Here is a 23,581-nt window from a genome sequence, read left to right as displayed (position 1 = left end):
TTTATTCAAACGTGACGCTGCTTGAAGAGATGCAGGTTAGTTTTTGGGGAAATATGCGCGTTCGGCCGGTCAACCACAGTTGATAGCGGCGCGGTTATGCAGAACAAAACATCCGGACTGTCGGTTAGCTAAGAGATTAATTGTTATCTAAACTGCAGTTTTACAGCCACTCCGGGCTGCTAACAAGAGGCGCCATGCAGAGGAACAAGCTGAAGAGGATGAAGGTGCGTTTACACTGTTTGTTTGCTTTTGCACATCTTACAGCGCAGGATTTTAGCCGTTTTATTACGTAGATTTGGACGTTTACAGCACTGAAGCTCACTGTAGAGACGATCACCGAGCTGATCAATATCCCATCGATCTATGAGACAGTTTATCTCAATACATTTTATAACAATATTTGTTCTATGGAAATGTGTTCCTGGAAACCGCAGCGTCTAAAGTCCAGTTCAGGCTTCTCTATGAACTGCAGTGCTGTAACTCACTTCCTTACTGACCTGCATGCCGATCAGTTTGGGTTTGATAAGATCACATGGAGCTTTTGTTCCTTATATCCATATACTTTTCGTTTTCTTTATAATTCCAACATTATTCAAAATTCAATGCTGGCTTTGTGGTCTGTCAGGTGACACCAGGGGGGCAGAAGAACATCTCCTCCTTCTTTTCCACGCAAATCCAGAAGGTAGGAAGCTTAATTTTTCTGGTTTGTTTCTGCTTTAAGTCCTTTAAATATCTTTGTTTTGTGTACCTTTTCTTTTCCACAGCTTCTCTTTGACCCCTTTTGTTTTGGGGCTTTTGTAATCCTCTTCCTCATCCTTCCTCGTTTTTATTCTGTTTTGTAATCAGTCAGAAATGTGCTTTATGAATACAGTATATTGATCTAGAAGTATTTCTTACTTTCTTTATTCATCTTGTGATTTTCCTTTAGGATGCCTCAACTTTCGCTACACTAACCAAGGCTGAACCACAGACCAAACATTGCGAAACCTCCAAGGCGAGACTCCCCCCCGCATCTCCAAACAGGTGGCGTGTCCTCGGGGAGCTCCATAATCTGCTCCCCTCCTCTCCAGACCTCCTGTCTGTGCCTGAGACCCCAAACAGTCATGTGAGGTTCACTTGCTACAGCAGAGGCCCAGATACATGCAGCCCCCGGCCCACCGCCGAGGTCACGAAGTCCGGACAGCTCTCCCCCGTCGTCTGCCGAAGTCCCCGCTCCGGCAGTCTGAGCCAGCGGAGAGGAACGGTTGAGGACGGACAGAGAGTCAAGATGGATGATGGATGTTTTGGCCCCCAGAAAAGACTCTTCAGCCCTCCTGATGCGTCCCACGGTGCCAAGAGGCCAAGAACTGCCAACACACAGACTCAGAGCCCTGTGATTCACCCTGTAGCCTGTAATCTAAAGGTAAGAAGGCCTGCGGTCAACCCTGTGATGGCCAACGACCTCTCAGACGGTCCGGTCAGAAAGCAAATGACGTCACTGAAGCCTGTTTGTTTCCATTCACAGCAGGAGGCCGAAGACGAGAACTGTGTGCGTGCAGCGGAGGGAAAACCAAGCGATAACGCTAACGCCCTGTGTAAAGCTGACGCGCCCAAGCCCAATGCACACACACGCGTGAAGGAGGTCAGCAGAGACGAGGTGGGGACTCCAACAACAGCAGAGACAGACAAAGCCACTGTGACGTCATCTGGCAATCAGCAAGAAGGAGGTGCAGGCACAATGAAGTGTATGTATTCATTCATTCATTCTTTAGATTGCTTAACAAATACTAACAAAAACAATGATGTCATCAGGGTGTCCTCTGGAGGAGACGCTGGAGGAGAGTTGGTTTGCAGAGGACATTGATCAGCCTGCAGAGGAGAAATGCATCAAATTCCAGTGAGACACTTTGTCTTCCTCCAAAGATTCTTCTCATGGCACATTTCCTTGGAGCAGTACACACTGTACACTGTGTGTGTGAGCGTGTCCTCTGAGCTGCTGATGGTGCATGGAAAGCTTCTCTTCTGTCCCTGCAGTAAGGTGCCAGACCATGTGATCCTCTCCGGAGGCCTCAACAACCGCTACTGGGTTGTAAACGTGGAGGAGACGCCGGCTTACAAGACTCTGACCGTCTCCTGCTGCAGGTCCCTCCATCCCACTGAGACCTGCCTGCTGACAGACGGATGGTAAGGCTCCTCTGTTTTACGCTCGGTATCTTTGTTTTGACGCAGCGCTCCTTTGACACCCGGGCTTTGCGTTTGGTCTCCAGGGAGACGACGCCCGTCTCTGGCGGCGACGTGGTGCACCTGGAGGGGAAGCGTGAAGGTGGATCCTGGCTGGTGGACAGGGAGCAGGGCTTCCTGGTGCTGCATCCCGATTCGCTGGTGTCAAGCACCAGCATCTCCAACTCCATCCGCTGCATGAGGCGCGCAGTGCTGGGGGACATGTTCAAGGTGAGGAAGAGGAGGTGATCGAGGAAGATATTGTAGCTATTTCAACAAAGGCGACATCTCCTCACCAAAGTGCAGCGGCTTCAGCTCGCTGTCCAAAACCATAAACGGCCAAAATGAGTTCAGAGTTCAAATTTGTAGAAGAATTTGTTGAAAGGAACGTCACATCTCTGTCCGTATGTTCCTTTGCCCGTCCCCCACCTCACACACAGTTTACCCTCCTGTTTCTTTTTCCATCCGCCCCGATGCAGAGCTTTGACGGCGGCTCGAAGCAGATGCTGAACGGCACCATGGTCCATGAAGTCTTCCAGCAGGCCGCAATGGCAAAAGATTTCTCCTCAGAGAAACTGTCTGTCCTGGCAGAGCAGACGCTGTCCAGCCCTCAGCACCTGGGGGACATGTACGTGACCTTCACATGTCTCTGTCTGTCACGCTGTCATTTAGCTCTTTGTGCCACTCCATAAATGACCTAAGTATTGATTTGATTGTCAAAGTGGTGTCTGATTTGTCTTTGTGTCTGTAGGTACAGCTTGGGTGTAAGTCAGGAAGAGATGAAGCAGGAACTTCATGATTATCTGCCCTCAGTGGAACGCTGGGCCAAGGAATACCTCAGCTCCACAACACCCAAAGCCATCAGCCTCAAAATGTACACACACACACACACACACACACACACACACACACACACACACACACACACTGCTTTCCATTATATGACGTCATCGTTCTTCATCTACATCCTCGTCTGTCTCGTTGATTCCAGCCCCAGCAGCGGTGGAGCTCCAGGCAGGGGTCAGGACTCCTCTGTGGCCACCGTCACACTGTCAGAGTTGGCAGACATCGAGGAGAACATGTGGGCGCCGCGCTTCGGTCTAAAAGGTAAAATCGACGTGACGGCACGCGTTCGGATCCAGAGGCCGCGGGGCGGGAACCAGAGGACTCCGCCGGACAGGACGATGCCCCTGGAGCTGAAGACGGGAAAGCAGTCCAACTCCATCGAGCATCGCAGTCAGGTATGGATGGATGGGCGGACGGACGATCGGCAGGTTGACGAGCACACACGCGAGCATTCGTCTTATCTGTGTTCCGTGTGTGCGTGCGTGTGTAGGTGATTTTGTACACTCTGATGAGCATGGAGAGACACAATGATCCTGGTGCTGGCCTTCTGCTCTACCTGAAGACTGGCAGCCTGCACCCCGTGGTGGCCAGCCACATGGACCGCAGAGGTACACACACACACACACACACACACACACACACACACACACACACACACACACACACACACACACACACACACACACACACACACACACACACACACACACACACACACACACACACACTGTTCGATCCGCAAGTCTCCCCTAGTAACCGGGGGGTACTAGTCCAGCTCTCCGTTTAAAGGGTCCGAATCATCAGTTTCCCCGAGATCTTACCTCAGAGGAATCTCACCAAGATCTGACTGGCGATTAATTAAGCTGGTGGCGAGGAGACTCGCCTAGCTGCTAACTGCCCTCCTCCTCCGAACCTCTACCCCTCTTCCCCCAGCTGACTCCCGGCCGAATAACCCTTGTGGGCCGGTGACCGTAGCTGGTCGCGTTCGTTCACGGCAGCTCTCCTCTAAATGAATCGGTGCACTTGGTAAATTGCTAGGTTAAGTTTTAGTGGCTCATGTCTGAGGGAGCCCCAAGGGTTTGTTTAAGTTCGCCTTTGGCAAGAGTTAACCGGTTAGAACCTACCTCTCACTCATTTCCTTTCAGCCTTTCCTTGCGCCTTCACTGGTCGCAGAAGTGTGTATGTATGTAAACAATTTTGTAATTTGATCACAGCATTGTAGCCAATCACAAATCACATATATCCCTATGCTAATCATTAACTATTAAGAGTACACAGACTACTATTAAAACTATTAGCTGATCTGATCCAAGTTGTTATTTAATTATCAATAACCTTTTATCAAGTTTCCTAATCTGATCTTAATGTAATTTAATTATTAAGATTCTTCCATTAAGCTTAAACCTCTGATTCTTGTATGAACTAGTTATTAATATACTTCTATTAAGTTCAAAACTTGTAGTGTAAACTAATTATTACTATTATTATTATTATTACTTTTGTTAACTTCCCTAATTTGATGCTAGTGTAACTCGATGGTTGACACACGCTTGTTAACTTCCCTAATTTGATGCTAGTGTAACTCGATGGTTGACACACGCTTGTTAACTTCCCTAATTTGATGCTAGTGTAACTCGATGGTTGAGACACCCTTGTTAACTTCCCTAATTTGATGCTAGTGTAACTCGATGGTTGACACACCCTTGTTAACTTCCCTAATTTGATGCTAGTGTAACTCGATGGTTGAGACACCCTTGTTAACTTCCCTAATTTGATGCTAGTGTAACTCGATGGTTGACACACGCTTGTTAACTTCCCTAATTTGATGCTAGTGTAACTCGATGGTTGAGACACCCTTGTTAACTTCCCTAATTTGATGCTAGTGTAACTCGATGGTTGACACACGCTTGTTAACTTCCCTAATTTGATGCTAGTGTAACTCGATGGTTGAGACACCCTTGTTAACTTCCCTAATTTTGGTACTAATGCAAACTAATTATTAATGCACTTCTAGTACGTTTCCTACTCTGCCTTCAGTGTAAATTAATTGTTAATACAACTTTACTATATGTAAAACTCTTATACAGATTATTGTTACCGATCACTACATTCCAAACACACACACATACACATTAAAATGAACTAATCTTGTTCTAACCTGTTTCTAGTATAAATTGTGAGCTGAGGTCTAATATATAATAACTACATTTTAGAGAGAGAGAGGGTGGCACACGGGCGCGCCTCCTCTCCCTGTGGGTGGTGTGAGCTTCCTAGACATCAGAGAAAATCACCTTAGTCCCCAGCAATTTGGTTGGAAGATGGTTCAGCTTCTATTCCATACAGGGTAATTTGCCCCTTTGCTGGGGCAAAAATCTCCTAGTCCAGCCTGGGTAGGTTCGCTCACAAACTCCCTCTAGTAATCCAAGAGTTAATCCTTTTAGTCCTGATGGCTTGCGAAGACTGAACCTAGATTCTAGCTTTGCTGTAACTTTTATAACCCTGTGCGCTGAATCGTTTGCTCAATTTCCCGATCTTAGGGCAGTTATGAGAAATCTCTCTCTCTCTCTTGCTTAAGCTTTATTTCTCGTTTATGCCTTCTTTTGTAAGCTACACTTCTCGGTATACCTTCTTGTGTCATCAACATTCTAGTTTCATAATCATTGTACATAAGCCTAGTTATCTGATATTCTTAACACATTTTAACCCCTTTATGCCTGTCAAATTGCACTATACTACCAGTACAGATTCTTTTAGGTATTTTTCCATTAGTTGCTGTTTGAGTGAATCTCCATTAGACTTATTATGAGGTAATCAAGGGCTTTTTCCATAGACACCTAAACTTCCTCTTTCTCACAGTACACAATATTCTTGCTTTTGGCCTCTTACCACTTCTTCTTTTCTCACAGTACACAATCTCATCTTTGTTTGTGATTCAAATTCTTATTGACATTTTTACTTCTTATAAATGCTTTAGATTTCATAAATACTTGACAACACACACACACGCGCACACACACACGTGCACTCACTACTACATCAACTGACCTGATGGTGGCGCTACAACAACTGTAAAAAATTGTCAATAATGTTGAAACAGGTCATTATGGAATCAAACATTTATTTGTGTGTGTTTACATCTCCCGTGTTGCCCCAGAGCTGCTGAAGCTGAGGAACACCCTGGTTCATCACGTTCACGCCTCTGTGGAGAAGGAGGCGGGTCGGAGCCGTCTGTCCAGACTCCCTGACATCCTGACCGACAGACAGACGTGCCGGTACTGTCCTCAGAGGAGAAACTGTGCTCTGTACGAGAGGTGAACTCACGCTGCGTCCAGACACTCAAATGGAAACGACACCTCTCCCATATTCCATCCTTACATCTGCATTTGTCTTCCTGTGGTTTGGGGCGTCCCTCCTCTCCTCCAGGGCTCTGGACAGCAGCTCTGTTGACGTTGCTGAGGATGTTGTGCGAGACTTCCTGTCGGAGGAGACGGGTCACCTGACAGCGACGCATCTCAGCTATTTCTCCCATTGGCTGCTGCTCTGCTCCTTAGAAGCGGTCACCACAGAGACCAAAAATGGCCGCAAGCACGTGTGGCTTCAGACGTCTGAGGACAGGTGAGAGGTTCTTTCACACGACGACCTTCATCAAATAGTGACAGCCCATCAGGAACTTCAGATGTATCTCAGATTGTGCCGTGAAATCCTTTGTTTCCTCGGCAACCTGCAGGGAGAAGAAGGGGAGCTGCGTGGGGAAGCTGCAGCTCCGCCTCCCTGTCGCTGCACAGTCACATGGGGTTTTCCTCCATCACTTCCAGCGAAGCGCCACGGTGCCACAGCAGAGTTTGGCCAGCGGGGATCGCGTCGTCGTCAGCGATCAGGACGGGCGTCTCGTCGGCTTGGCAACGGGCTACTTATGTGATGTCGGCAGAACGACCATCAGCTGCACTCTGGACAGGTTGACAATTTAAACACAGAGAACTGAAAGCTGTTGTCACGTGTTTTATATCACAGCTGTAGCGTTACAGCAGTGATGAGCAACGTGTCACTGCGCTGTGAACAACAACCGACGGTCAAGGGACACTGAAATGTGTGTGAACTGACGCTTGTGTGTTACAGGGACCTGTCTAAGTTCGACGGCGTGCTGTTTCGCGTGGATGCCGACGAAGGCGTGGTGGGCCTCAGCACGCACCTCACCAACCTCTCCAGGCTGATGGAAAACTCTCACGACAGGTTTGTGCAGCGACACGTTTGGTTTCCTCCGTTCCCCCACCGCAGGGTTTTATTCAGGTTCATTTATTGAAAGTGTATGTCTACGCAGTGATCATCTGAGGGAGCTGGTTGTTGACCTCCGACCTCCAGAGTTCATCTCCAGCCTCAGCTCTGTTCTGCCTCGAGAGGCCAAGGACACAGTGGCCAACATCCTCAAAGGTGACGGACGGTTTCTTGGCAGTCTCTTTATTAGTCTTCTTCTTTTCCAACTGTTGTAAATGGTGTGTGTGTGTGTAGGTCTCAACAAGCCCCAGAAGCAGGCCATGAAGAAGGTGCTGTTGTCCAAAGACTACACGTTGATTGTCGGCATGCCCGGCACCGGCAAGACCACCACCATCTGCACCCTGGTAATCTCCAAACTGTGCCATACCCTGAATCCTGAATCCACACATTGCACCGTCGGCTGTTGAACGCCTCTCTGCTCTTTCCCTTCTTTCAGGTTCGCATCCTGCACGCATGTGGCTTCAGCGTTCTGCTGACCAGCTACACCCACTCTGCGGTGGACAACATCCTTCTGAAGCTTAAGCGTTTCCGGGTCGGCTTCTTGCGACTCGGTCAGGGGCAGAAGGTGAGACGACACTTTCTAAGGTCATTAGTCATGAACAGATAATGTGAAATGCTACAAATGTGTCATTATGGACTCGTAGCAGAGCAGCGTGCGGTGACGGCTTCTCTAGAATCCTAAGAAATGGATACAAAGTTAAAGCTCCAACAGCAAATTTTGGACAATTCTACAAATGCAAGGACTAACAGTCACCCTCCTGTTGTCCCCCCCCCCCCCCCCCCCCCATAAGCCTAGTTATCTTCTTGATATTCTTAACACATTTTAACCCCTTTATGCCTGTCAAATTGCACTATACTACCAGTAAAGATTCTTTTAGGTATTTTTCCATTAGTTGCTGTTTGAGTGAATCTCCATTAGACTTATTATGAGGTTATCAAGGGCTTTTTCCATAGACACCTAAACTTCCTCTTTCTCACGGTCAACAATATTCTTCCTTTTGGCCTCTTACCACTTCTTCTTTTCTCACAGTACACAATCTCATCTTTGTTTGTGATTCAAATTCTTATTGACATGTTTTTTACTTCTTATAAATGCTTTAGATTTCATAAATACTTGACAACACACACACACACACACACACACACACACACACACACACACACACGTGCACTCACCACTACATCAACTGACCTGATGGTAGCGCTGCAACAACTGTAAAAAATTGTCAATAATGTTGAAACAGGTCATTATGGAATCAAACATTTATTTGTGTGTGTTTACATCTCCTCTGTGCTCCTCTGTTGTCCCCCCCCCCCCCTCCTCCTTTCATTTATTCTTCGTCCTCTGCTGCCCCCTGCAGGTTCATCCCGACATCCTGCCGTACACGGAGGAAAGCGCGAGGAGAAAGGGGGTCCACACTCTGTCAGAGCTGGAGCAGCTTTATAACAAGGAGGTGTGGCGTCGCACGCTGTGATTCCCTTTCCTCCTCATGATAACGCACATTTTTCCCGCTGTCAGTAAACGCTTCGCACTTTGTCGTCCGCCAGCTCGTAGTGGGAACGACCTGCATGGGCATCAAACACCCCATCTTCTCCCGTAGGCGGTTTGATTTCTGCATCGTGGACGAGGCCTCTCAGATCAGCCAGCCCATCTGCCTGGGCCCTCTGTTCTACGCCAAGAGATTCGTCTTGGTGGGAGATCACCAGCAACTCCCACCCATCGTGCAGAACCAGGAAGCCAGGTGACGTACCAACGCAAAACCAGCCGGGCACACATTTGTGTACGAAGGTGAAATCGAATATGAATACAGAAACACACAAACATCACACATCTAGTACATATGGCCTTCATTTTAATGGCAGGGTTTGTACTGGCCACTGAGCATCCTCATTGGAGCAGTTGGACGGTATGAGCCTTGCTTAAGGGCACCTCGGCACTGCCTATGAAAAATAACTGTGTATTATTTCCGTCCAGGTCACTTGGGATGGATGAAAGCCTGTTTAAGCGACTGGAGCACCATGACGAAGCCGTGGTTCAACTCAATGTCCAGTACAGAATGAACAGGTACACACACACACTCACACACTCTTCAACATTCCAGTGGAATTTCTACTCCCCAACATATTCAGCTTCCAGTCCTGCCAGTGCGAGTGATTGAAGCCCACATGTGGAGACGCTGTTATACTGTCTGTCTGCCTTTAATAAGAGCAATATGGAATCAAAAGCAAAAAGTAATCAGTGTTTGTGTGTGCCTGTGCTTGCAGACTTATCATGTCTCTCAGTAACTCTCTGATGTACGACGGCCAGCTGGAGTGCGGCTCAGAGAGGACGGCGACGGCTCTGCTCGCTCTGCCCCTCCTGCTCGCCGTCCAGACGGAGCTCGCCGCTCACGCAGGGACGCGACCCCAGCGTGACCTGGCGTGGATGCAGGCAGCACTGTCGCCCGACAACCCCGTTTGCTTCCTGGACTGCTCGCTGGTCAGTTTTGTTGTGTCGACGCCAAGCAACATGGGCGAACAGCATCTTAAATTTGTCTTAAATCCCTCCACTGTTTTCTTCAGGTGCCGGCTCTGGAGACGGTGGAGCAGGCGGGCGTGAGCAACCACACTGAGGCCGCCCTCATACACACTCTGCTCTCACTGCTGATGAAGGTACATCAGTCCACGCCGCAGTATCTGTGACCTCCCACCGTCTGGCTTCCATTGTCACACAGGATAAACATCTGTATGTTGCTTGTTCTTGTCTCTTTAGGCGGGTTGCAGGCCTGGCGATATAGGCGTTATCGCCCCCTACAGGCAGCAGTTAAAGAGCATCTCGGCTCTGCTCCAGTCCCCACTCTTCACCGGCGTGGAGGTGAACACGGTGGACAAATACCAAGGACGAGACAAGAGCGTCATCGTGCTTTCCTTTGTCAGGAGCACTGCAGAGGAAGGAAAGGTGAGCGTCTATCATCCATCTCTGCGTAGACGAATGAAGAAGCAGCAGCAGCAGCAGCAAAGTGGTGATGTTTCCGTTTATGTCGTCCTGCTCTGTTCACAGTTAGGGGAGCTGTTGAAGGACTGGCGCCGCCTGAACGTTGCGGTGACCAGGGCGAAACACAAGCTCCTGATGGTTGGCTCCGCCTCCACGCTGCGCCGCTACGCACCGCTGGAAAAGCTACTGGGCCACCTCCAACAGGAGAACATGATATCCTTCCACTAAGAGCTGTTACAACATAATAGGTCAACGTGGTAAATTACGTTTGTGCAGGTTTTGTGTTGGGTTTTTTTGTGCCAAGCATGTTTTTGTCCTTAGCCCTGACATCACATCATCCAGCTCCCGCCAGGTGCCCACAAGATCCTACCCAGCATGCACCTGTGATTGGTATTTTCATGGCAGTAGGTACAGCACATACATTCCGGTCCAGATGTGACTCACGGCAATAACTGCTCTGCTGCTTTTACTACATTACAGGTGTCCTTTGTCATTTCTCTGATTCTGTTCGATTGTTGTTTTTTTTTGGTGCCTTAACTTTCACACAAACAGGATTTTATTCCGCACTGACCTGAATGCAGCTTGTTGCAGTACAGGTCTAAGTACTGTGAGGAGATTTTTAAGGTAGAGACTGTGACGCCACAGTGGCATTTCTAATTATTGTCAAGGACACTGGACCTCTCCAATTACGGGTGGATGTATACTTGCAAAAAGAGTCAACTGTGTGTGTGTGTGTGTGTGTGTGTGTGTGTGTGTGTGTGTGTGTGTGTGTGTGTGTGTGTGTGTGTGTGTGTGTGTGTGTGTGTGTGTGTGTGTGTGTGTGTGTGTGTGTGTGTGTGTGTGTGTGTGTGTGTGTGTGTGTGTGTGTGTGTGTGTGTGTGTGTGTGTGTGTGTGTGTGTGTGATTTGTAACAACATAAGATCAATAACCTGCAGCTTTATTACAACTACTTTCACATCGGGACCTCAACATTGTACTAACATATATATGTACATGACAGCACTGTTACCAACCAGGCTAGATGTTTTCAGAATTGGCAAGTTAAAGTGACAGTGTGTCACATTAACCGTGTGTGTCTTATTTTATTTGGCAGCTGTCTAATGTGAATAAATAATGAACATGTGTCTGAATGATGTGTCATTTTCAGTCTGACCCAATGTAGTTGCTTTTTTATTTATTTAGTCAAATCTTAAATACAACCTCTGTGTGAGTGAGGCACATCCTTAAGTATTTGTCTGCTTATATCCGTATTATAGGATGATTGTCCCCTGCAGCACAGTCACAGCCTGTCCAGCTATGTTGATTCTCCCATCATCCCTCACTTCAAGCTCCAGCTCTCCACCTCGACTGGAGCACTGATAAGCTGCACATACACAGACGATAAGAAAGAGTTTGTTTAAGTGCAGTTCAGTTCTGTGTTTATGGCTTATTTACAGGTGGAAACCAGTATCTGCCATTATAGACACGATGCTGCATTAATCACCTCAAACCCATCAATATGTTACTCACCTAACATCTTCTTCTTGCCTAATGCAGTCGCCCAATAGCCACCCAGGACTGTGTGGGCAGAACCTGTAATGACAGACAAAGATCTAAGCCTCTAATAAGTGTGTTGCAATCAGCAGCAGCATCATCATCATCATTATCATAATAATACACATCAGCTGAGGCCAAATCCCTGTGACAGAATGTACTGCTACCCAATGAAACTTCTGAAATAGTAATATAATGGTGATGGTGTTCCTACCAGTGACTGGGTCCTCTGAGATCCCATTCCATGGGGAAAAAAATCTGGAGTAAAAGTCGTATCTTGGCTGGCTGTCTGGAGATCCTGGCAGAAAGGTGAAGGACAGAATCCGATATAATCTCTCTACTGGCCACACCTCTTCAATGGACGCTGATTTATTAGTTTTACTGATGCATCATTTTACCTTTATCCAACATTTCACAGGGCTGTCTGATTTAATGGCTCTGTTTACCTTTCATGGTGAGGATCAGACCTTTCACCTTCCCACTCTTCTCACAGCGCATAATCGCCTCAGAGTCAACTTTCAGATGGGTCAGCACAGATCTGGGGACATAAAGACACCAGGGTGTGCAAAAGGTGCAGGTAACAGGAATTCCAACGGTCCGTGAAGTGTGCTCGTCACAGTCGCTACGTAGTTTGCGCGACGATTGTGTCGTCAGGCTGAGGCGGTTTAAACACGGTTTATAATTAAGTTTGAACATTTTTTTACCCAATGTGTGGGTATGTGATTAACAAAACACACACACACACCGAGCCGATATCAAGTAGATAGTGCCTGTGCTGGTGCCTGCAGCACCGGTCCCCTCAGTTCAGTCGCAGAGGAGGTCATCACGGCACCAGTCACCAGTTTGCCAACTTCACTCAGACAGTATAAGCTAGCCATAGTGATCCCCTATCTGTGTCCCTCATTATGCCCGAGGTGAGGATCACCAGAGGACAGTTCCAGAACTAACTCATCGACTGGAAGACTGTTGACATTGCCCCAGCTCCCAGACGACTCACTTGCCCTTCTCAGAGCTTTCTCCTTGTATTTTATGGTTTCCAGACCAAAACATACAATGGTCACCGAGATCACCCACAGCTGGACCACCCTATCGTTCACTGCTCTCCTACTCATTCCCCTATGAAGGGCTGTTGATACAGCTTCAACTAGCAGACAGCAGGGATCACAGGAGCCTCATATGGAGTTCCCATCTCCAGCACAATCTATGCCTCAACCATTCCTCACCGCTGTTGCTCCACCCGTGCTACAGCCTGGATATCCCCCTATAGACCGGGCAGTGTCTACACACCAGCCTGTGCCTCAGCACACCTTTCCATCAGTACCCCAGTCACTGCATCATGCCCTTTATGGGCCTTACCCTCCTTACCAAGGGCACAGAGTCAGATCAACACCTTATCTCCCCAAGGTGTTTCAGTATGCACCCCTGACTATAGAAGGCCCATCATTCCCAGACTTTAGCAAGGAGGATATAGCCCAGTATGTAGAGTTATGTCTATCCCTAAGCTTTCTCCTGCGTCCATCTGAGGAGTACAAGTACGCCATCTTGCTGAAGCATGTTAAGGTGCCTCATGTCCATTGTCTAGTGATTACTAGCTCATGCAGAGTCGATTAGGCCTTATTCTGAAGCTCTTAAGGCACTGGATGGGCGCTATGGGCGCCTATTTCAGTTTGTGCTTAGCAAGAGACAGGACATGGAACGTTTATCACCCATTCGAGGCAACAGGCCTCTCAAGTTTTCCATTAGGGTACAGTCGCTGGTGGGAATGCTGAGGTCTCTCCGACCTCTGAGGTCTAGTGAAGGTCAAGACGAACTAAAGTGTGGTTCTAATGAGAAGTGTCTCCTCAGGAGGCCCAAGCACCAGCAAGAGAGGTTCAAGAGGTACTGGCACAGTGGTGATGATGGTTGATGAGATTTCCTCGAGCGCTGTGGCCTGTGGGATGGGTCACTATGAGGTGCAGGTGGGCAAGAACACCTACATCAGACCGGTGGCCAGACTCATTGAGTTGCCGGCTATCCCAGAGGATCCCCTGACGGCGGCGCCCATAGACAGTTGAGACTTTCCTGGAACTGGTTCACACTGTGCATCAAGGGCAGCTGTGCAAAAAGCTCAGGTAACGGGAATTCCAACGTTACAGGAAGTGCACTCGTCACAGTCAAGCACCCTCGTTAGGTAGTTTTCACGGAGAGAGAGAGAGAGGGAAGACGCAATCGCGCTGTCACGCCGAGGCGGTTTAAACGGAATAAGGTTCAAATGTTTTTGGATGTGCGTATGGGATTTACAAAACACACACATACACACACCGAGCGGATATCTTAATAGCTAGTGCCTGTGCCTCTACAACTGCATCCCCAACTGCATATACACAGTATATCTTCAGTGAATTAAACTCTCATTCAACATCCCAGCTTACCCGTGTCTTGACTCGACACTCTATTCCATTGCCTACAGTTCTTTACCAGAGAGCTTTAATACACTGGGTGTGTGTGTGTGATTGGTAATTGGTTGTGCTCTGAGTGTGATGCACCAGCAAAGGGAGGAGCAGCAGTCAGAAGTAAAAGACTCAGATGCATTCATATGCTGATCTTTCTTTGTGTTGTCATTCTAACCTGTCACAGCTATCAGCCAGTCGGACCATCAGTTTCTTTGTGGTGGAGCTCAGGTGGACATCCTGGACTGGGAGGTTTCCTACTGCTGCCTGTTTCATGCAGACAAATGCTTAGTGACAGGCGAAAGGTGACAGTGTTGTAAAGACAGAGGACAACTCACTGACCTTGATGATGTCTCTGAACTCATTGGAATCCTGAGAAGAGATTTTTTTAAGGTGTTAGACTGATAACATCATGTAGTGTTTGGCTGATCCTTCAAAGTTGTCCAAGTGTGTGTGTGTGTGTGTGTGTGTGTGTGTGTGTGTGTGTGTGTCTGTGTCTGTGTCTGTGTCTGTGTGTGTGTCCTCTACATAACCTCATACCTGTTTGGTGGGTGGGTTGAGAGGAAAGTCCATGATGAAGCGTTCCCCACACTGAATAACAGACAGTTCTCCACTCTTTGTCTCAAACACCAGAGTGGGATTCACATTCCCTAAAGAAATAACACACACACACACACACACATCACTGTGAGGCGTGCTTACATTAAAAGCTCAAAATGTGCGTTTAGCTCTGTGTCTTTGAGACATCTGTTTCTTTGTTCACAAATATGTAAACAAAGTGTGGGTAAGAAAAAGCTTTAAAAATGTTATTGAATGTATATAGATTGACGGTTCAGTCTTCTGATCCTTATGTGAGAATCTGCCCTTCTGCCTTCCCACTCCAACTCTCAACTCTTTCATCGAGTTTAAAATAGATACAATACTTTCACAAATAATAATTTTGTCTCATCAGGATGTTCTTTACAATGTAATTATAACTAGATGTTTCCTAGGTAATCTATTACTGTCTTAAGTATTTCACTTTCATCCATTCATCAGCTGGATGGAACAGAACACACATCTGTAGACAGGCACTTAACCTTGTATGGTACCATGTGTGTGCGTGTGTGTGTGTGTGTGTGTGTGTGTGTGCATGCGTGTGTGTATGCGTGTGTGTGTTTATTTTACTCTTATGCTGAAACAGCACTGCAGCGGAGGCCAAAGTGGCATGACCACACAGATTCACCTCATTGGTTGGGGTGAACCATCGGAGTCGGAACCTTGAGCCTTAAAAACGTGCATCACATAATCACAGGAAAACAACATTAGTATAAAAAAAAAAACAGAGCAACAAAATATATATACAACCTTTCTGTCCTCAAATGTAATGTCTCAATGAGGGGGATACATTTTTAACCAAAATTGAAAAAGAAACTAAACTACACACAGAGACATTTAGACCTTACACATCCATACATTTATGTAAGAAATGAAAGAATGTCTTTTATATTTTTGAATATTCCCAGAGGTACATTTCCTCTGACAAATAATGAGAGTTAACAAAGCTGCAACCAAAATCCACCCAGAGACTGTAGTAATATTGTGTAAACTTGGATAACTATGCAATCAATGTGTAGTTTAAGGCGATGTAGTGTGCATACTTTTAGTTTCTTATATGACATGTAGGATGAAAAAAAGGGATCTCTAGATAGAATAACAGGAAATAAACCATAAACCATTAAAAAGCATTTTACATCATTTTACAGTAGTCAAAGGTACATGGTCACTGTTGCTGACATGTCATGGATTCCCCCCATGCATTGTGCTTTCTATACATTGTAATGTACCATTTATACAACAGTGAGTGAATGCACATAGTGACAGGTCAGTCTAACCCTGTGCTCACTGCTGAGGACAGGTGTTTTTGTTTTGTTTGTGCACACAGAGCTGGAGAACACTGCTTAGAAAGAGGGATTCTTGTAACAATAGAGCAGTAATAATCAGTCTCAGACATTGAAAATCTTGTAACAGCTCTATACTGTAAGATATGTGTAATAATAACAACAATAAAATGTGAAATAATAAGTGACATAATGATAATGTATATAATGGGAATTGGATTTGATCGTCTCTGACCTGTCGTGAAATCATCAGAGTGGTTGAGCTTGATGATGAAAGCTGTGTCTGACAGGTTCATCTCTGCAGCTATCTTCTGATACAATTCATCAGTCAGCTCCTGTTTTGAGACAATTTGGGCTTAATAATAATAATAATAATAATTATAATAATCATAATAATGTACATTTTATTGTCGTTACATACTTGTGCACATCATCATTTGTACCATGAAACTTAATTACAGCACAACTCTGGCCCAGCAGACAGAATGATATGAGCTGAAGTGTCTGCATATCTTCTGCTGAGCTGGTTTGTGACAAATCTATATAAACTATTTGTAATAGTTATACTCACATGCTGAAGTGGACAAACTGCAGCAGGGTTTCCTTTGAATGTTAAGTTAGTGAAGGCATCCAATGTAAATACTGGAATCTCCATGGTGAAACCTACTGAAAGCTGTGGGTGAAGTTTGATGCAGGCTGTTGAACTCTGATGTTGCTGGACTTTAGCCCTGGGTTGTCCGAGTTCATTCAGGTGGAGAAAAGGCACTTCCCCCTTTAACACTGTCACATGATCCTGATGGGGGTGGTCAGATTTTCAACTGGACAAAAAACACATTTTCAGTTTTTAGACTGAACTATAAGCAAAAATTAATCATAACAGCTGTAAATGCAATATACACTTGTTAAGTGTAATAGATGACTGGGTTACAGCAGCTCAGGCCTGATCGAGCGAGACAATCAGACCAGAGTGCCTGAAGTGACTGGATTGAGGAAGGTAAACACAGTGTCAATAGGACTAATTTACACATTAACACACAATAGGATGACTGGCTTAAGAATTCTCTGCCAATTGCACCCAGTTAGGAAAATAATAGACAGTCGATTTGTTTTTAACCCCCAGCCAGCGCGTCTCTTTGTGGCCAACAGCAAAGCCAAAGCTTATTATTAAGTCGGGTCATCAATCTAAACACTAATTAGAATTGCATCCCCATTGGCTTTGCTGTGTATTGTGTGTGTGTGTCTGTGTGTGTGTGTGTGTGTGTGTGTGTGTGTGTGTGTGTGTGTGTGTGTGTGTGTGTGTGTGTGATTTGTAACGACATAAGATCAATAACCTGCAGCTTTATTACAACTACTTTCACATCGGGACCTCAACATTGTACTAACATATATATGTACATGACAGCACTGTTACCAACCAGGCTAGATGTTTTCAGAATTGGCAAGTTAAAGTGACAGTGTGTCACATTAACCGTGTGTGTCTTATTTTATTTGGCAGCTGTCTAATGTGAATAAATAATGAACATGTGTCTGAATGATGTGTCATTTTCAGTCTGACCCAATGTAGTTGCTTTTTTATTTATTTAGTCAAATCTTAAATACAACCTCTGTGTGAGTGAGGCACATCCTTAAGTATTTGTCTGCTTATATCCGTATTATAGGATGATTGTCCCCTGCAGCACAGTCACAGCCTGTCCAGCTATGTTGATTCTCCCGTCATCCCTCACTTCAAGCTCCAGCTCTCCACCTCGACTGGAGCACTGATAAGCTGCACATACACAGACAATAAGAAAGAGTTTGTTTAAGTGCAGTTCAGTTCTGTGTTTATGGCTTATTTACAGGTGGAAACCAGTAGCTGCCATTATAGACACGATGCTGCATTAATCACCTCAAACCCATCAATATGTTACTCACCTAACATCTTCTTCTTGCCTAATGCAGTCGCCCAATAGCCACCCAGGACTGTGTGGGCAGAACCTGTAATGACAGACAAAGATCTAAGCCTCTAATAAGTGTGTTGCAATCAGCAGCAGCATCATCATCATCATTATCATAATAATACACATCAGCTGAGGCCAAATCCCTGTGACAGAATGTACTGCAACCCAATGAAACTTCTGAAATAGTAATATAATGGTGATGGTGTTCCTACCAGTGACTGGGTCCTCTGAGATCCCATTCCATGGGGAAAAAAATCTGGAGTAAAAGTCGTATCTTGGCTGGCTGTCTGGAGATCCTGGCAGAAAGGTGAAGGACAGAATCCGATATAATCTCTCTACTGGCCACACCTCTTCAATGGACGCTGATTTATTAGTTTTACTGATGCATCATTTTACCTTTATCCAACATTTCACAGGGCTGTCTGATTTAATGGCTCTGTTTACCTTTCATGGTGAGGATCAGACCTTTCACCTTCCCACTCTTCTCACAGCGCATAATCGCCTCAGAGTCAACTTTCAGATGGGTCAGCACAGATCTGGGGACATAAAGACACCAGGGTGTGCAAAAGGTGCAGGTAACAGGAATTCCAACGGTCCGTGAAGTGTGCTCGTCACAGTCGCTACGTAGTTTGCGCGACGATTGTGTCGTCAGGCTGAGGCGGTTTAAACACGGTTTATAATTAAGTTTGAACATTTTTTTACCCAATGTGTGGGTATGTGATTAACAAAACACACACACACACCGAGCCGATATCAAGTAGATAGTGCCTGTGCTGGTGCCTGCAGCACCGGTCCCCTCAGTTCAGTCGCAGAGGAGGTCATCACGGCACCAGTCACCAGTTTGCCAACTTCACTCAGACAGTGTAAGCTAGCCATAGTGATCCCCTATCTGTGTCCCTCATTATGCCCGAGGTGAGGATCACCAGAGGACAGTTCCAGAACTAACTCATCGACTGGAAGACTGTTGACATTGCCCCAGCCTCCCAGACGACTCACTTGCCCTTCTCAGAGCTTTCTCCTTGTATTTTATGGTTTCCAGACCAAAACATACAATGGTCACCGAGATCACCCACAGCTGGACCACCCTATCGTTCACTGCTCTCCTACTCATTCCCCTATGAAGGGCTGTTGATACAGCTTCAACTAGCAGACAGCAGGGATCACAGGAGCCTCATATGGAGTTCCCATCTCCAGCACAATCTATGCCTCAACCATTCCTCACCGCTGTTGCTCCACCCGTGCTACAGCCTGGATATCCCCCTATAGACCGGGCAGTGTCTACACACCAGCCTGTGCCTCAGCACACCTTTCCATCAGTACCCCAGTCACTGCATCATGCCCTTTATGGGCCTTACCCTCCTTACCAAGGGCACAGAGTCAGATCAACACTTTATCTCCCCAAGGTGTTTCAGTATGCACCCCTGACTATAGAAGGCCCATCATTCCCAGACTTTAGCAAGGAGGATATAGCCCAGTATGTAGAGTTATGTCTATCCCTAAGCTTTCTCCTGCGTCCATCTGAGGAGTACAAGTACGCCATCTTGCTGAAGCATGTTAAGGTGCCTCATGTCCATTGTCTAGTGATTACTAGCTCATGCAGAGTCGATTAGGCCTTATTCTGAAGCTCTTAAGGCACTGGATGAGCGCTATGGGCGCCTATTTCAGTTTGTGCTTAGCAAGAGACAGGACATGGAACGTTTATCACCCATTCGAGGCAACAGGCCTCTCAAGTTTTCCATTAGGGTACAGATCGCTGGTGGGAATGCTGAGGTCTCTCCGACCTCTGAGGTCTAGTGAAGGTCAAGACGAACTAAAGTGTGGTTCTAATGAGAAGTGTCTCCTCAGGAGGCCCAAGCACCAGCAAGAGAGGTTCAAGAGGTACTGGCACAGTGGTGATGATGGTTGATGAGATTTCCTCGAGCGCTGTGGCCTGTGGGATGGGTCACTATGAGGTGCAGGTGGGCAAGAACACCTACATCAGACCGGTAGACAGACTCATTGAGTTGCCGGCTATCCCAGAGGATCCCCTGACGGCGACGCCCATAGACAGTTGAGACTTTCCTGGAACTGGTTCACACTGTGCATCAAGGGCAGCTGTGCAAAAGGCTCAGGTAACGGGAATTCCAACGTTACAGGAAGTGCACTTGTCACAGTCAAGCACCCTCGTTAGGTAGTTTTCACGGAGAGAGAGAGAGAGGGAAGACGCAATCGCGTTGTCACGCTGAGGCGGTTTATACGGACAGTTAATAATAAGGTTCAAATGTTTTTGGATGTGCGTATGGGATTTACAAAACACACACATACACACACCGAGCGGATATCTTAATACATTACATTACATTACATTACGAGCATTTGGCAGACGCTTTTATCCAAAGCGACTTACATTACATTACCACCCTACGCAGAGGGGGGAGCAATTGAGGGTTCGGTGCCTTGCTCAGGGGCACCTCGGCAGGGGCTCGAACCGGCAACCCTCCGGTTCCCAAGCGGAAGCACTACCCACTGAGCCACTGCCTCCCTGCCTTAATAGCTAGTGCCTGTGCCTCTACAACTGCATCCCCAACTGCATATACACAGTATATCTTCAGTGAATTAAACTCTCATTCAACATCCCAGCTTACCCGTGTCTTGACTCGACACTCTATTCCATTGCCTACAGTTCTTTACCAGAGAGCTTTAATACACTGGGTGTGTGTGTGTGATTGGTAATTGGTTGTGCTCTGAGTGTGATGCACCAGCAAAGGGAGGAGCAGCGATCAGAAGTAAAAGACTCAGATGCATTCATATGCTGATCTTTCTTTGTGTTGTCGTTCTAACCTGTCACAGCTATCAGCCAGTCGGACCATCAGTTTCTTTGTGGTGGAGCTCAGGTGGACATCCTGGACTGGGAGGTTTCCTACTGCTGCCTGTTTCATGCAGACAAATGCTTAGTGACAGGCGAAAGGTGACAGTGTTGTAAAGACAGAGGACAACTCACTGACCTTGATGATGTCTCTGAACTCATTGGAATCCTGAGAAGAGATTTTTTTAAGGTGTTAGACTGATAACATCATGTAGTGTTTGGCTGATCCTTCAAAGTTGTCCAATTGTGTGTGTGTGTGTGTGTGTGTGTGTCCACTACATAACCTCATACCTGTTTGGTGGGTGGGTTGAGAGGAAAGTCCATGATGAAGCGTTCCCCACACTGAATAACAGACAGTTCTCCACTCTTTGTCTCAAACACCAGAGTGGGATTCACATTCCCTAAAGAAATAACACACACACACACACACATCACTGTGAGGCGTGCTTACATTAAAAGCTCAAAATGTACGTTTAGCTCTGTGTCTTTGAGACATCTGTTTCTTTGTTCACAAATATGTAAACAAAGTGTGGGTAAGAAAAAGCTTTAAAAATGTTATTGAATGTATATAGATTGACGGTTCAGTCTTCTGATCCTTATGTGAGAATCTGCCCTTCTGCCTTCCCACTCCAACTCTCAACTCTTTCATCGAGTTTAAAATAGATACAATACTTTCACAAATAATAATTTTGTCTCATCAGGATGTTCTTTACAATGTAATTATAACTAGATGTTTCCTAGGTAATCTAGTACTGTCTTAAGTATTTCACTTTCATCCATTCATCAGCTGGATGGAACAGAACACACATCTGTAGACAGGCACTTAACCGTGTATGGTACCATGTGTGTGCGTGTGTGTGTGTGTGTGTGTGTGTGCATGCGTGTGTGTATGCGTGTGTGTGTTTATTTTACTCTTATGCTGAAACAGCACTGCAGCGGAGGCCAAAGTGGCATGACCACACAGATTCACCTCATTGGTTGGGGTGAACCATCGGAGTCGGAACCTTGAGCCTTAAAAACGTGCATCACATAATCACAGGAAAACAACATTAGTATAAAAAAAAAACAGAGCAACAAAATATATATACAACCTTTCTGTCCTCAAATGTAATGTCTCAATGAGGGGGATACATTTTTAACCAAAATTGAAAAAGAAACTAAACTACACACAGAGACATTTAGACCTTACACATCCATACATTTATGTAAGAAATGAAAGAATGTCTTTTATATTTTTGAATATTCCCAGAGGTACATTTCCTCTGACAAATAATGAGAGTTAACAAAGCTGCAACCAAAATCCACCCAGAGACTGTAGTAATATTGTGTAAACTTGGATAACTATGCAATCAATGTGTAGTTTAAGGCGATGTAGTGTGCATACTTTTAGTTTCTTATATGACATGTAGGATGAAAAAAAGGGATCTCTAGATAGAATAACAGGAAATAAACCATAAACCATTAAAAAGCATTTTACATCATTTTACAGTAGTCAAAGGTACATGGTCACTGTTGCTGACATGTCATGGATTCCCCCCATGCATTGTGCTTTCTATACATTCTAATGTACCATTTATACAACAGTGAGTGAATGCACATAGTGACAGGTCAGTCTAACCCTGTGCTCACTGCTGAGGACAGGTGTTTTTGTTTTGTTTGTGCACACAGAGCTGGAGAACACTGCTTAGAAAGAGGGATTCTTGTAACAATAGAGCAGTAATAATCAGTCTCAGACATTGAAAATCTTGTAACAGCTCTATACTGTAAGATATGTGTAATAATAACAACAATAAAATGTGAAATAATAAGTGACATAATGATAATGTATATAATGGGAATTGGATTTGATCGTCTCTGACCTGTCGTGAAATCATCACAGTGGTTGAGCTTGATGATGAAAGCTGTTTCTGACAGGTTCATCTCTGCAGCTATCTTCTGATACAATTCATCAGTCAGCTCCTGTTTTGAGACAATTTGGGCTTAATACTAATAATAATAATAATTATAATAATCATAATAATGTACACTTTATTGTCGTTACATACTTGTGCACATCATCATTTGTACCATGAAACTTAATTACAGCACAACTCTGGCCCAGCAGACAGAATGATATGAGCTGAAGTGTCTGCATATCTTCTGCTGAGCTGGTTTGCAGTGCAACTTCATAATATGTGACAAATCTATATAAACTATGTGTAATAGTTATACTCACATGCTGAAGTGGACAAACTGCAGCAGGGTTTCCTTTGAATGTTAAGTTAGTGAAGGCATCCAATGTAAATACTGGAATCTCCATGGTGAAACCTACTGAAAGCTGTGGGTGAAGTTTGATGCAGGCTGTTGAACTCTGATGTTGCTGGACTTTAGCCCTGGGTTGTCCGAGTTCATTCAGGTGGAGAAAAGGCACTTCCCCCTTTAACACTGTCACATGATCCTGATGGGGGTGGTCAGATTTTCAACTGGACAAAAAACACATTTTCAGTTTTTAGACTGAACTATAAGCAAAAATTAATCATAACAGCTGTAAATGCAATATACACTTGTTAAGTGTAATAGATGACTGGGTTACAGCAGCTCAGGCCTGATCGAGCGAGACAATCAGACCAGAGTGCCTGAAGTGACTGGATTGAGGAAGGTAAACACAGTGTCAATAGGACTAATTT

At 45.6% G+C, this 23,581-nt stretch overlaps 3 protein-coding genes across 3 annotated transcripts in view; 1 reads left to right on the top strand and 2 right to left on the bottom strand.

The window, feature by feature from the left end:
• dna2 (DNA replication helicase/nuclease 2) overlaps positions 1 to 11,378 on the top strand; it is an 11,486-nt gene extending 108 nt beyond the window's left edge. Inside the window, exons 1-26 of the mRNA XM_076155946.1 lie at positions 1 to 224; positions 626 to 682; positions 929 to 1,402; positions 1,505 to 1,724; positions 1,792 to 1,876; positions 2,014 to 2,163; positions 2,247 to 2,430; positions 2,679 to 2,827; positions 2,951 to 3,073; positions 3,191 to 3,440; positions 3,536 to 3,653; positions 6,200 to 6,356; positions 6,469 to 6,660; positions 6,773 to 7,000; positions 7,162 to 7,275; positions 7,364 to 7,473; positions 7,552 to 7,661; positions 7,754 to 7,882; positions 8,679 to 8,771; positions 8,866 to 9,059; positions 9,293 to 9,382; positions 9,583 to 9,796; positions 9,880 to 9,969; positions 10,070 to 10,255; positions 10,358 to 10,506; positions 10,627 to 11,378. The exon at positions 1 to 224 is cut by the window's left edge and continues 108 nt beyond it. Coding sequence (XP_076012061.1) covers positions 195 to 224; positions 626 to 682; positions 929 to 1,402; positions 1,505 to 1,724; positions 1,792 to 1,876; positions 2,014 to 2,163; positions 2,247 to 2,430; positions 2,679 to 2,827; positions 2,951 to 3,073; positions 3,191 to 3,440; positions 3,536 to 3,653; positions 6,200 to 6,356; positions 6,469 to 6,660; positions 6,773 to 7,000; positions 7,162 to 7,275; positions 7,364 to 7,473; positions 7,552 to 7,661; positions 7,754 to 7,882; positions 8,679 to 8,771; positions 8,866 to 9,059; positions 9,293 to 9,382; positions 9,583 to 9,796; positions 9,880 to 9,969; positions 10,070 to 10,255; positions 10,358 to 10,506; positions 10,627 to 10,678 — 3,948 coding nt within the window. The 5' untranslated portion in view covers positions 1 to 194 and the 3' untranslated portion in view covers positions 10,679 to 11,378. The remainder of the gene's footprint in view (positions 225 to 625; positions 683 to 928; positions 1,403 to 1,504; positions 1,725 to 1,791; positions 1,877 to 2,013; positions 2,164 to 2,246; positions 2,431 to 2,678; positions 2,828 to 2,950; positions 3,074 to 3,190; positions 3,441 to 3,535; positions 3,654 to 6,199; positions 6,357 to 6,468; positions 6,661 to 6,772; positions 7,001 to 7,161; positions 7,276 to 7,363; positions 7,474 to 7,551; positions 7,662 to 7,753; positions 7,883 to 8,678; positions 8,772 to 8,865; positions 9,060 to 9,292; positions 9,383 to 9,582; positions 9,797 to 9,879; positions 9,970 to 10,069; positions 10,256 to 10,357; positions 10,507 to 10,626) is intronic.
• Positions 11,379 to 11,451: 73 nt separating this feature from the next.
• Positions 11,452 to 16,870, bottom strand: LOC143004797 (phenazine biosynthesis-like domain-containing protein 1). The gene is made up of 10 exons (XM_076155947.1): positions 16,705 to 16,870; positions 16,369 to 16,468; positions 15,421 to 15,519; positions 14,794 to 14,903; positions 14,596 to 14,625; positions 14,432 to 14,520; positions 12,271 to 12,362; positions 12,039 to 12,122; positions 11,801 to 11,863; positions 11,452 to 11,654 (listed from the first exon to the last, which is right to left on the bottom strand). The coding sequence occupies exons 1-10, from the start codon at positions 16,786 to 16,788 to the stop codon at positions 11,542 to 11,544; spliced, it is 864 nt and encodes a 287-aa protein (XP_076012062.1). The 5' UTR covers positions 16,789 to 16,870; the 3' UTR covers positions 11,452 to 11,541.
• Positions 16,871 to 17,359: 489 nt separating this feature from the next.
• LOC143004852 (phenazine biosynthesis-like domain-containing protein 1) lies at positions 17,360 to 23,301 on the bottom strand. Its single transcript, XM_076156014.1, has 10 exons — positions 23,131 to 23,301; positions 22,775 to 22,874; positions 21,828 to 21,926; positions 21,207 to 21,316; positions 21,055 to 21,084; positions 20,891 to 20,979; positions 18,515 to 18,606; positions 18,283 to 18,366; positions 18,045 to 18,107; positions 17,360 to 17,898 (listed from the first exon to the last, which is right to left on the bottom strand). The coding sequence occupies exons 1-10, from the start codon at positions 23,212 to 23,214 to the stop codon at positions 17,786 to 17,788; spliced, it is 864 nt and encodes a 287-aa protein (XP_076012129.1). The 5' UTR covers positions 23,215 to 23,301; the 3' UTR covers positions 17,360 to 17,785.
• Positions 23,302 to 23,581: the final 280 nt, after the last annotated feature.

This window comes from Genypterus blacodes, unplaced genomic scaffold (genome assembly GCF_046128005.1).
Source record: "Genypterus blacodes isolate CSIRO-AG114 ecotype Tasmania unplaced genomic scaffold, CSIRO-AGI_Gbla_v1 ptg000067l_1, whole genome shotgun sequence".
NCBI classification, from domain to species: Eukaryota; Metazoa; Chordata; class Actinopteri; order Ophidiiformes; family Ophidiidae; genus Genypterus; species Genypterus blacodes.
The sequence above is the reverse complement of the archived record's forward strand: the minus strand, read 5'-3'. Positions and strand labels throughout refer to the sequence as shown.